Source organism: Halichoeres trimaculatus, unplaced genomic scaffold (assembly GCF_033239565.1).
Source record: "Halichoeres trimaculatus isolate MK-OKI-2021-1 unplaced genomic scaffold, fHalTri1.1 fHalTri1_scaffold_12, whole genome shotgun sequence".
NCBI classification, from domain to species: Eukaryota; Metazoa; Chordata; class Actinopteri; order Labriformes; family Labridae; genus Halichoeres; species Halichoeres trimaculatus.
Window position 1 is genome coordinate 8157363 of NW_027437190.1, and position 12736 is coordinate 8170098.

General features: G+C 42.6%; 2 protein-coding genes across 2 annotated transcripts in view; both read left to right on the top strand.

Moving 5' to 3' along the window:
* The first annotated feature begins 889 nt into the window (after window positions 1-889).
* fbl (fibrillarin) lies at window positions 890-9792 on the top strand. The gene is made up of 9 exons (XM_074682551.1): window positions 890-1032; window positions 4049-4171; window positions 4257-4400; window positions 4601-4695; window positions 4801-4971; window positions 5660-5792; window positions 6047-6159; window positions 6258-6403; window positions 9051-9792. The coding sequence occupies exons 1-9, from the start codon at window positions 1023-1025 to the stop codon at window positions 9073-9075; spliced, it is 960 nt and encodes a 319-aa protein (XP_074538652.1). The 5' UTR covers window positions 890-1022; the 3' UTR covers window positions 9076-9792.
* Window positions 9793-10170: 378 nt separating this feature from the next.
* Window positions 10171-12736, top strand: part of dyrk1b (dual-specificity tyrosine-(Y)-phosphorylation regulated kinase 1B) — a 53616-nt gene continuing 51050 nt past the window's right edge. The window contains exon 1 of the mRNA XM_074683379.1: window positions 10171-10864. The gene's annotated coding sequence lies outside the window, so the exon portion shown is untranslated. The remainder of the gene's footprint in view (window positions 10865-12736) is intronic.

Here is a 12736-nt window from a genome sequence, read left to right on the forward strand (position 1 = left end):
ATCATTAAAATCAACAAAAATTACTTAGTTGTACACAAGGGGATATTTGTGACACTTTTAAAAGATGTGTTACACCCCACCCCACCCCTGTCAGCCAGTGTTTAGCTAGCTGTATTAGCATTGTGGGTTGCAATTAGTAAGGGAAAAATGCATCACATGTTGCCTGAAAACTACAGTTGATTTTGTTATAAGTCAAATGGTTTTATATGGAGGAGTATAATATATACCAAACAAAATATAGGCCTAGTCTTAGTCCAAAAAATGTCTTTCTTAACTCAAAATCATTTTTTTTCTCTATAGAATCTGCATTTCCAGCCCTGACAATCACCATGTGTGATCAGGATGGAAGTGGGTAAATATTAAAATGATCATATGACTCCTATCATATCCCTGATTGGTGGAATTGGTGGTGTTACAACTCTTCCTGTCTTACAACCATACCAGGGCTCTCCTACATTTCACTTTTACTCAAGTCATTTAGGTATTTTGCTTCTACTGAAGTAAGGAATCTGGGTACTTTTGCCATCTCTGCCAAATATTCCTTTATAAATTGAGAAAATGTTTTAAATTTCCATGACATCATTAGCAAACAAATGTAAGGGGAAATTTTTCTTGGCTTTTTTACACAGTTCATGGTCTTAATTTGATGGGGGTCGTGAGTCATTTAACAGGGCTTAAAGAAGGTGTACAACGGTTTCCGTCTTTTTTCGGAGGGTAACATGACATTTGGACAGATATTTCACATTATTTGTACATAACTTTATTTATGACGTTGAAACATAGACTGTTTAAAACGTAAAACATAAACATACAGCGTTGAAATAATTTAAAAGTCTGCAACATTCCGTTCCAGCAGATGGCGCTGCTGCGACCATCTGTACGAAACACACAGCAGCTGTAAAAGACGGAGAAGAAGAGTACCTGCAGCACGTGTGCTCACACTGCGTCTGTCCGTTCAGAAAGAGACAGCGAGGGGGCCGGCAGAGACTGTAAACTTAAATTAACACTTTGCTCCAGACAACATGAGACCAGGTACAGTAGAAAAGACTCTGATTATATTTTTCTTTTACATCTTGCATTATGAATGTATTGTTTTAATCTGTCCTCTGTCGGTACATAAAGTTTAAGAATGGTATGTGTCGGCCTACATCGCCATGCTGCAAATCGGACATATATAAAAACCATGTAACGAATTACCAAGGGAATATAATGAAACGCGTTTACGATATATGTTGTGATGATCGGTGAAGCTATTTATGTGTTGTGTTTATATTGAGACTATGATGAAACTCTTTTTAGCCGTTAGCACGAGCTAACAGCTACTCTGCAGCACGCGGCGCACGTAAACACACGTGTTGAACTTTTTTCTTTTACTTTGATCGTCTCCTTCTATATTCGACTTCCAATTAAACCAAAATGTTAAATTTGACCTGATATTTCGTGTTGAACTCTACCGGTCACATACGGGAGGTGTGTGTTGTAGCTGTGTGTTTTCTGCCACGAGGTTAACGCTGTTAATGTATCCATAGCTTGTGTTAGCTCCAAGTTAGCCATGTGTTCTCCTGAAAGTTTGGTCACAAACAGGAGTGTTAGGGTTCACAACACCAGAGGAACAATGTTATGATGCAAAACCAGGCACTAGTACGGTGCCATAGTGTTATATCATTAGTGTGTGGATTTAGAGCAACACCAACGATACGTAACCTACTTTAGCATGTTACAGTGATAGTGTTAAAAACGTGTCGTTTATTGCGAATTATGCATTGACGTATTCAAACATTTGCTTACAACTCTTTTAGATTAAATGGTCAATGGAAATTGCGTCTCAACGCAGTACAGCCACAACGGTATCTTGTCCCACCCACAGTAGTTGTAACTGAAAAAGCATCAACATAACATAAACTTAAATGAAGAGCAGGGTAATGGATCATGAAAATAACATCTGTTCAACTTACAAATAACAGAAACACCCTATGCCAAATTGTTGGATCTTTCTTATTGAAGCAGATTTTAAGTTAGTAAGGAGAAGGTCTCGTTACTGGTCCATGTGCCTACAAGAAACGGTGAGGAGTTTAAATCCACCACATGGCCTCACCACTGGAGACCCCTGTGTTACTACCAGGCTTTGTCTCTGTTCTTTATAACAATAGCTTGTAATGATTTTTAAAATATTCACATCACAGGAACAAGTCATAGCATTTAAAATATCAGAATTAGCTTATTGCCAACTAGTTTTTACATTACAAGTAATTTGTCTTGGTCTGTTGGGGCTGATGTTAAAAAACAGAGCATAAGTGAAGTTGTATCAAGAATATTAAAATAAAATTTTTGCATGCAGAAGTGAAATATAAAATATTAACAAAAATATACACTAAATGTTATACTTATTATACTTCGACTCTAAGTGAAGATGAGTCGGAAGAAAGCCAGTCGCAGACAGTACAGAATGTTTGTGTCTCCAATTCTTTTGTTGAAGCTATTTCACATGTTGCCAGGGCTGCCAAATCTGACAGACAGTTTCCAGCCTAAAAACAATATAAAACCTGCCCATCTGAATAAAACCATGCCAAGTTTCAGCCCTAAAAACCTGAAAAAGTATTCATCCAAAGGGTTTCTTTAATGAAAGTCTGCTGGTGTTGTAACTGGTGGGGGTAACATTTAAGAATGCAAAAGAGTCATCATCGTGTGTCTATGTAGAATCAGAGTTTCTATTTTAAAGTAAGACTGTAATGTTGTCGTCTGTAACCCAGTTTGTTTGTGAAAATCCTGGGGGTGTATTCTACAGTACAGATTTAAAACATATTAACATTCAGAGGTTATGTGCACCACTTACCAATGTCTTTGTGCAACCACAGAAAAGTAAAGACATATTCATTCACAGACTACCAAGTCCTTGTTTTACTTCTTTGTTGTTGTTGATCTTTCTTTTTGTATGGGTTATCTGGGAGATAGCCTAAAGAGCCCAAAAAGACCAGTCTTTTCAGTATGAAAGGCCCCGTTTCCGCCAAGCGGTTTGGTTCCTTCCCACTTTTTTGGACTTTTTGGTATGGGTGCTCAACTAAACCAATTCAATCCTAGAAAGCAACACTGCAGACTGTTGACTGGTCAGAAAAATCGTCACTTACAGTGCAACAGCATCTGTATTTCTCCTGGTGGATCACAGTCTTCTCTGAAACAAATCTTGATTATTCTGCATGCCAACCAAAAAAAGGACGAATTGCTGGATGTCTTCCACTGTTGTTGAGTTTTTCTTCTTTGATTTAGTAGCAGGGCACACTGACGCACTATTGTGTAACTTACCTGGCTTCCATGCCGCTTACCACAAGGGGGCACAGTTGGCTGAATAGGATCAGTCTTAGAGCGCGGTCACACTGGCCATCCAAAAAGTACAGTGCCTAAGCACAATTGCCCCCCTGCAACGCTGTTCCCCAGCTGGAGAGTACGGTTGGCGGTCACACTACACCCCTACATCAACCAGACTTTAGCAGGTATCAGACACGTGCACGGCCCGCCTTCGTCACCGTGAAGCGTCTGTTTACATGAAGCGTGATCTCATCAGAACCAGCACAATGAGACACAGAGAGCACTGCAGCAACTTGAGAGACTTTGGGACTTATATTAAATCGTTTTTGCCCGACACAGCCCTCTAACACCCCTGCTTCTTTAAAATGATGGTCGTGAGATGCGCTCGCGGGGATTATACATAATGGATCGCATGCGCTGTCTGCATGCTTGTGCTCGTGCATGAAGTAAATCGTGCCGAAGCACGGAAGGGAATCGTGCTTGAGCACTGCACAGTTGCGGTCACACTGGCCTTTCCAAACATCCTTTACGGCTGAAGCATGCTTAGGCACGGCACGATTGGCCAGTGTGACCGCGTCATTAACTGAGCCAAACTGTACTGATCTAAAGCGGACTGCTTGGTGGAAACAGGATTTGTATGAACTCTGTGCTGCCCCCATCTGTTGGTCAAGGGAAACTCTGATATGACTTTCAAGCACCTGTGGCATCAGTCACCTGACATGATGTTTCTGTGTTTGTCTTTCAGGGTTCAGTCCTCGTGGAGACAGAGGAGGAAGAGGTGGTGGAGGAGGACGTGGAGGGTTCAGAGGAGGGCGAGGAGGATTTGGAGACAGAGGACGTGGTGGAGGAGGATTTAGGGGAGGAAGAGGTGAGATCCGAGAAACGTTGGTGGTGAGTGTTCAAAAGTAATATCTTCATGTTTTGTCTTAAATCATGTGGAAATGTTTTCAAAGGTGGAGGATTCAAGTCTCCAGATGGAGGAGGATTTCGTGGTCGTGGGGGTGGCAGAGGTACCCCAAGAGGAAGAGGAGGTCGTGGAGGAAGAGGAGGCTTTGGAGGAGGGAGGAAGGTCCTCGTGGAGCCTCACAGACATGAAGGTTTTAAATTTTCTCTGGATCAAAGTTTAGGGTGTATATGTTTGTTTCACTGTCCAAAAACTGAAGATTTTTCCAAATGTTTCTTAAATTGTTCTTTTGAATTAAAAAAAAAAAAAATCGGCTAATGCAGTTGTCTGTGATCGGATGCACCTAGCAAAGTGTGTTATCCATGAGTTAACCTGAGGCGTCTGTGTGTCCAGGTGTATTTATCTGCAGAGGAAAGGAAGACGCTCTGGTGACAAAGAACATGGTGGTGGGAGAGTCGGTGTACGGAGAGAAGAGGATGAGCGTTGAGGTGAGACTCCGCTGATTGTCTGCATCAGACTCTCTATTGGTTTCTTTCTGTCTCTGCTGCTGTGTCCTCACCTTGTAAAATGTCTTTTAATCCTGTGTTCTCTAGGAAGGAGAGATCAAGACTGAGTACAGGGCCTGGAATCCTTTCAGGTCCAAACTGGCAGCAGCCATTTTGGGAGGAGTCGACCAGATCCACATCAAGCCGGGGGCAAAGGTCATGTACCTAGGAGCTGCTTCAGGAACCACAGTGTCCCATGTGTCAGACATCGTTGGACCGGTCAGTACTGCACAGACTTTATTCTTAACACCCAGTGTTAATTTTTTGGGTTCATTCAAGAAACCCTCCAAGTGAGGTCTCCAGAGTCCCCGACGTGACCAGGGGAGGTTCCAACAAGCACTTCCTGCACTTATGGCCTCTTTCTTCTAATTATAGGCACTATATTTGATGTTGTCATGTTTACTCTGATGACACATGCCAGAAACAGTATTTTTGCCGGAAGTACAACACAGTTTAAAGCATGTAAATTACTGGTCTCTGTGTATTAGGACAGAGTAGTAACATAAAGGCTGAATGTTCTGTTTATGTAAAAACACTTCCAGAAGAATCCAACTTGGTTCATTTTAGGTTCATAAGGTTTTCCATTTAAATTCACCAGACTCTACTGACAAAAATAGAAATTTCCCTCTGAACACAAGAGTGTTTTTTGTGGAGTCTGCCTTAGTTTGTGTTTTTTTTGTGGGATTTTGATGTTTGTATATGCAAGTTTGTGTCAACACAACACTAACCCACCAGTGGATCAATTGAGTGCATCTGATTTGACCCCGTGAGAAGGGTCCAGGTTTAAAGATACAGTTATGAATACCAAACCTGAAGATAACTGTTCCAATTGAAACTTTTTGATCCTTTATGATCTTAATGCTGACTACGGGAAGGTGTGTTACAGTAATCTGTGTATCTGTTACAGGAAGGTCTGGTTTATGCCGTGGAATTCTCTCATCGATCGGGTCGTGATCTCCTCAATGTGGCAAAGAAACGCACAAACATCATTCCTATCATCGAGGATGCTCGACACCCACATAAATACCGCATGCTTGTTGGTAGGTAGCACTAAGAGTCATGGAAGTTGTGGTGTTTGCATGCATTGCCTGTCTGTTGTGAAGAACATGGAGTTCAGTTTGACCTGCAGTACACCCCTGATTAAAACCTGTGTGTTCAGTTAGCTAAGACAGCTGATCTCATGACATCACTTGATTTAACTTCAACATGTGGCTTTCAAGGATTAATGGTCATTTTTATGAAAGTTGTATGTTATCTAATGACTAACGCCTTTTGTCTGTGGGTGTTTCCTCAGGTATGGTGGATGTGATCTTTGCTGATGTTGCTCAGCCTGATCAGACCAGAATTGTTGCTCTGAATGCTCACAACTTCCTGAAGAATGGAGGACACTTTGTGATCTCCATTAAGGTACCACACAACTCCACTTTACTTTTCTCTTAACCTGTCAGGGAAACCCCACCCGTTTTTCTACCTGTTGGCTAAGTGTACCTGTGCTCCACTTGTAGGCTAACTGTATAGACTCAACCGCGGCTCCTGAAGCAGTGTTTGCATCAGAGGTGAAGAAGATGAGTGCTGAAAACATGAAGCCACAGGAGCAGCTCACACTGGAGCCATACGAGAGAGACCACGCTGTTGTTGTTGGCATTTACAGGTACACACACATCCCAGCAACACATCATGTGGCATCAGTCTGTACGTAACGACTTTTTCAAGAGCATAAACTGAAACCTTCAGGTCAACAGTTTAAACCCCAAATGTCATTTGGCAGAATCTTGATGTTGAATAATTAGTTGTGGTTCTATTATTTCAATGGAATGAAAAAAAGGACACTACTTCTGGCACTAGATGGCAGCACCTGCTGTCAAACAAACTTCTTCAAGCACTTAGTCGCACTAACTCTGCGAGGTTTTTCCCTCCAGTCTGAATTCTTGCTTGAGTTGTACGTTGCTTTGGAAAAAAGAATCCAATAACTTAAATTGTCGAACCTGCAGTCATTGACAAACAAAAGCCAATTATCAACACATCTGTAGAAACATTTGGTGGATATTTTTATTTCAGTCAAACTGATTATTGTTCTTTTTTGATTGTTGTATCTTCACTTCTCTATAAAATAGCTTGTATAACAGAGAATATCCAAATATCTGTCTTTATTGGACAGTTACCTGGAATATAATCTGCACTGGTCTGTAAGAAATGGTCTATTTTGGGTAGTCTCATTAAGTAACATGCAGATTCTGCACTGCTGTGTAGTTGTGTTTAAGATCGTCTATTTGCAATCAAGCTTAGTTACCTGTACGGTTGTTCAGCCTGCAGTCACTGTGATAGGATTTAGTATAAAAGCCTTTTTTTCTTGAATTTAGTCTCGGTGTTTTTTAAAGTTTTGTAAATTAGATTGATTAGTCTGTGTATAAAGTGGATTTGATTCTGTAGATTAAATTGTTCCCTAATCTCCCTGAAGCCTCTTATGGGACTTCTCAGTGCTGGGAGCCCAGCAGGGATCCAGACTTTAAATCTTCTGCCCTTCTTTACTCCAGCTGTTTTCTGTAAGCCTCAAGTCCACATTGCTAACAAAAATCCAATTCACTGAGTCTCCAATGAAGCTTAATCATTGATAATTAGTACGTTTTTCATGTCATACTTTATTTAGAGTCTGTTACTGCTGCTCTGAAAAAACCTTTATGTAAACATTTTCATGTGTCAAAGCTTCAGATTGTGGCCTGTTTTTGTTTTCAAGTGTACTGAGGACTAGTTTTTTGAAAGCTTATAGTTCTTTTGGTGTGGTGGATACGTGGCGGTTTAATGACTGAAGCACAGCTGGTTACTGGGTTATAAGGGAGCTCTACAGGATCACCTGTGTGAAACATCTCCATCTGGTGGTCATCTGGAGGGCTAAATCTTCAACAACATACAGTAACTTAAACCTGAGTGCAGTGTGTTAAGAAAACCTGCAGATGACTGTGTCTTCTGCTCTTCTCACAGGTCAGATGTGATGAAGTTGATGTAATTTACAGCACAGTGGGTCATTGCAAACCTGTTGCAGGTCTTTACAAAAGCCTGTACCAGGACTTAGATTTTCAAATCAAGATGATACAGAAAACGGCACACTCGAAACAATCTAGTGACCCAGAAATATTTAATGTAGGGTTGGCCTGTGGGCCAGACTATTTACAACATCATGATTTAAATTGATTAGCTCATTGTGAACTTATTAGCCACTGTTTCTGTAGCTTTGATTTCTTCCTGTTATGACAGCTTCCTCCTTGTATTAACGAGCATCTACTGAAAAATTTGCTTTACGTCTTATGAAAATTGACAGGAGATGATGCTGGAAAGTTAAATTATAATAGAATCTGGAAAAATATGAACAGAATCATTACCTTTAGCTTAACTTGGCTGGAAAAAAAATGAGCCGCCAAAGTAACTACTGTCTCCCTGTAGTCATGTGCAATATTTTAAAGATAAGTTCATTAAGGTACCAGAGGATATTTTAAAACACTTGCAGCTTACTTGACGTTGGAGATGCTGATACCAGTAACTGATGACCAGTGCTCGTAAATTTAATAATATTGTTCACATTTGTTTTGAAATTAGAGGTGCCTCAATGTCAACATGTCTGTGAGGTTTTATCCCGATCTTGATGATCTGGCTGTCCTTTTCAGTAAGATGATATAATTGTGATGTGATCTTTAACCTCACATTCAGACAAACAGGGATAAAACTTGTTTGCAAATTGATGAAAAAAAAATCAACCTAACCTCCAACTGTCAGCTGTCAAACAGTTCATCTACAGAATTTTTTAAAACTCCTGTGAAGACTTGCGGGATGTCACAACAAAAACAAGACTGGAAATAACACTCATGCCTCTACATGATCAACACTACAGATGATCAGACATAAATTACTTCTACAGAGTAGTTTTTGTTGCTTATAACTCTTACTTAAGGATGAGTGTCAGATTAAGTCTTAGTGCATTGGAAAAACTACCTCCTCGCCTCACTTTTCAAGGTAAACATTCACAAAGTCATACATGTGGCCGTAGAGACAAAACAGGATGAAATTTTTACCACTTATCTACAGGGGGCCCCAAAATCCTCACCAAACAGAGGTTTCTCACTGGAGTCTTAAATGGCTCAGTGTTAGTGGAGTCAGAAATCTGACTTTGGTGACAGAAGCTGTAGGATGGGTTTGCCATGTCCCAACACAAGTTAAAAAATTGTGATAGGCTCACTACTGAAAGCACACCACCTTGAGCAACTGCCCAAACAATGTCTTGCATCTGTTTTTTTTTCTTTTCACAGACCTCCACCCAAGGTGAAGAAATGAGACGGAGACTCAAAAGATCAATGGCCATCTACAACCAACACCTGCTTTATGTTTTGAGAGTATATGTCTTCATGATCTTCACCACCCCCATTGATTGACTGATAAATGACCAACTGCTGGACTGTCTTTGTTAATGGAATACACTGAGTATCAGGTCTGTGTATCTGTCACCAGGAAGATTATGTAAAAGTTCATGGAGTGTTTACACAGACAGGATGAACAGTTAATTTTGCCTGAAGCAATGTGTTTCTTCAGTTGGTTCTTTTTATTTTGATTCTTTTAACCCTCTCTGTTCTCCGAATGCATCTCTTAACAAATTAGCTTTATTTTAAATGTTTTTTCTGCCCACCCTAGCCCTCATTTTTGAAATATGTGCTTCTGTTACTGGGACAATCCAAATGTATACGTCGCACACCCCAGATGATGTGTATGAAACATGGAAGTTATGTGTCAAACCTGATGTACAGTAAGGATACTTGTCCATATTATTGCTTTGCATCCATACAATAATGCCCACTCTTTTGAAAGGGAGGCTTGAAAGCAGATGTTTGGTGGTGAGCTGGTTTACTTGACCCTTAGTGTGTACAGACAAATATACTCATAGTGACTTTTTCACTGACTAGTTCTATCAGACTAGGATTATAATTTTTGTGTTTTATGAAGAAGAATGGTTGTAAGTTACAACAGTTTATTCTCAAAAGATTGTTTTTTGACCTGATGGATAACTTTGTTTTAATAAAATATGTACTATTCTTGTTTATGAAAGGTTGTATTCTTTGACACACCATGCGAAACTTTCATGAAGGGGGACAAACGGGCCTCTTGATCTTTTAGAGATAAACAGATAGATAAATCACTGCTGTCATACAATGGTGGCCCCTTCTATTTGCGCAATCTTTTTTTCTTTAAATTTTAAATACAAATCTTGGTGTTGTGAGTCATGTATTAGAAGCCAACGCAGCGTCTAAAAGTCTCCTTTGAAGAGTTTCTGGTCTAACTGTCCGCGGTGGATTTGTTTTGGCAGCCATTTTGTGGGAAATGTCTCGGGGGCGCGCGGGGCCGTACTTGCCTGATGTCGGGAGCGCGCTCTCAATGCAGCCCCTCTCTGACCGATATTACCATCACGGAGGGGCTGGCAGCACACAGCTAGCTGTAGCTCTGCCTCATTAAATAATTTTAATTTTTCTAAGCGTCCACTCGTGTTGTCCAGCGGCCCTTCGGCCGGCCGTTACCCGCCCAGCAGCCTGCAGTGAGCGGACTGTCTTCCTCCAGATTCAATGGCAGTGTTTTATTAGACAGCTAGCATGCTAGCTAAATGCTAGCTAGCTAATGTTAGCTTCTTGCCTTTTAAATTAATTTAAAAAGCTGTCGGGCGAGCTCATCTATCCTGCCCGCCGTCTGCTGATAAGGTGGATGCACTCTTGTGTATCTGAGAATAAATATCGATTTAGAGAGTTAAGTTTTCTGAAAAGAAAGAGACTGAGCTCGGGGGTCCGCGGCGGTCGAGGCGGCGGGCTGCCCTCCTCCCCTCAGGCTCGGCTGGTCGTGCTGCACCGGGGATCGGTCCTGATCCACGTCCCGCTCCTTGAGCTCCAGAAAATAAGGCAAATTGAGTGGACATTAATCTCACCGGGATTTTTATCGGCAAACCACCCTAGAACACGTTATCTGGATCTGTGGTGTGGGAGAGGGGCGGCTGACCCGGGGGAGGGGGCTCGGTTCGTGTGGACGGAGGGAGACAGACTGAACATGGCTGCTCCGCGGGACTCGGTTCGACACACCGCCTGAGGTAAGACCCCGCCGGTCCGAGACCTTTTTTATTCATGTTTAAATGTGTATGAATGTGAGAGGTGTGTGTCTATGTGTGTGTGTTTGTGTGTGTGCGCGTATATGTGTGTGTGTGTGTGTGCAAGAGAGAGGGGCTGGACAGGCAGTCAGAGGAGCCTGCGTTATCCGCCCGGCACCCGGCCCCTTGTCCCTCGGCCCCGTGTCCCCGCTGCTCCGCTGGTGGTTAGACGGCTCCGGGGACAGGAGAAGGTTGGGCTCGGTGAAAAAGGTGTGTTACCGTCCCTGCCGGACAATGCACCGTGCTGTGAGGCTGTACATGTACAGTAACGGAGCCGTGCATGCACCATGATGATGGACTCATAACGTTTTAGCGGCATGTAATGTCCTCCAGGTGTGCCGTTATCCGCCCTGTCCTCCTGCTTCACCCTGTGACTGAGCCCTTTCTAACAACCAGCAGTGTGAGGCTGCCCATAAACAGGCTCATGATTGATGCCATCAGTGTGTGTATCTGGGCAAGTTTCAGCAGCCGGGCTCCATCCCTCCCTCCGGTTCGCTCAGTCGGCATCTTGAACCGGAGGGAGGGATGGAGATAGATGGATGTGCTGCTACATGATGCAAACGTGTTGATATATATCCTCAGGTATACAGCAGGTAGCTGGCTCATCCTGATGTGATGCCTTTATGTGTGTAAGCAGCCAGCAACCCCCGACTGTCCTCTGCACATCTGCAGCATTTCATCTGCTGTGGCAGCTAACGCTAGCCGCTAGCTTAGCCACCGCAGCAGCAGCAGCAGCCCCAGCCCCTACCCTGCCCTGGAGTACAGGGACACAGGCTCTGCTGCCGGGAGATGGCTGTCTCCGGGGAGGGAACAGGGCTGTGATGAGACCAGAGCTGATGAACAGGCGGAGGAACCATGACTTGACATCTCCCCTCTGTCTGTTTTGGGTCTCTGTGGTCCAGTTTGTGTTCAGAGGATGGGGCCTGAAATTGGAGGCGACCATAATGAGGAGATCTGTCATAGATTTTGATTTGTCACACCTCCCTTAGGTTCAGATGATTTCTTCTCTTAAAGCGGGTCTTAACCCTCCGTATGCTTCTGCATTTCTTTATTTTTCAATGAATATTTTGTCTGCTCACCTCACATCCTGGCTCGCAGTGAGCATGGTTTTGTTTGCTCAGTCATTTGCCCCTGCTAAAATTTCATTATGGCCATTTATCGGCCTGGATGGAGCATTTCAGAAGAGCTAAAGCACATGTTTCCTCAGGTAGAAATGTTACAGACCAGTGCAGGTGTGCCTGCTAGGTACAAAAGGAGGTAGTGAAAATGGACAAGAAATAGTTGCTGCTTCATCGAGCCTAACACAGCGAGCTTTGTTGTGTGTGTATTTCCTATGTTCAACTCATGTTGGGTTGTTTCTGTGGTCAGTGGTCGGAAATAATAGCCCAGATCTGCCTTATTTTCTATGATTTCTTCACTTCAGTTTAAATAGTGAGGAGTGTGTGTGTGTGTGTGTGTGTGTGTGTGTGTGTGTGTGTGTGTGTGTGTGTGTGTGTGTGTGCTATGCTCATCATGTTCATCATAAAAGCCGATGAGCTGAACCTGCTGCTCAGCTCCTGTCAGACACCAGTAGATTTTAGTGTGAAAAACACCTGTGACCAGCTGGAGGAACTGACCCTTTCCACAACGGCGTCAGTGAGCCACAACGGCTCAGCATCAGCACCAGCCGAGCATGTATGACTGCTGTAAGATATCTGTGATTATATTTACCATCTGCAGCTGTGCAGCACTGCTCAGGATCACACCACAGCATGCACAAGGGTGTTCATCAGTTGCTCAAAAATAGATGGGAATATCTGGTCACACCTTATAAAC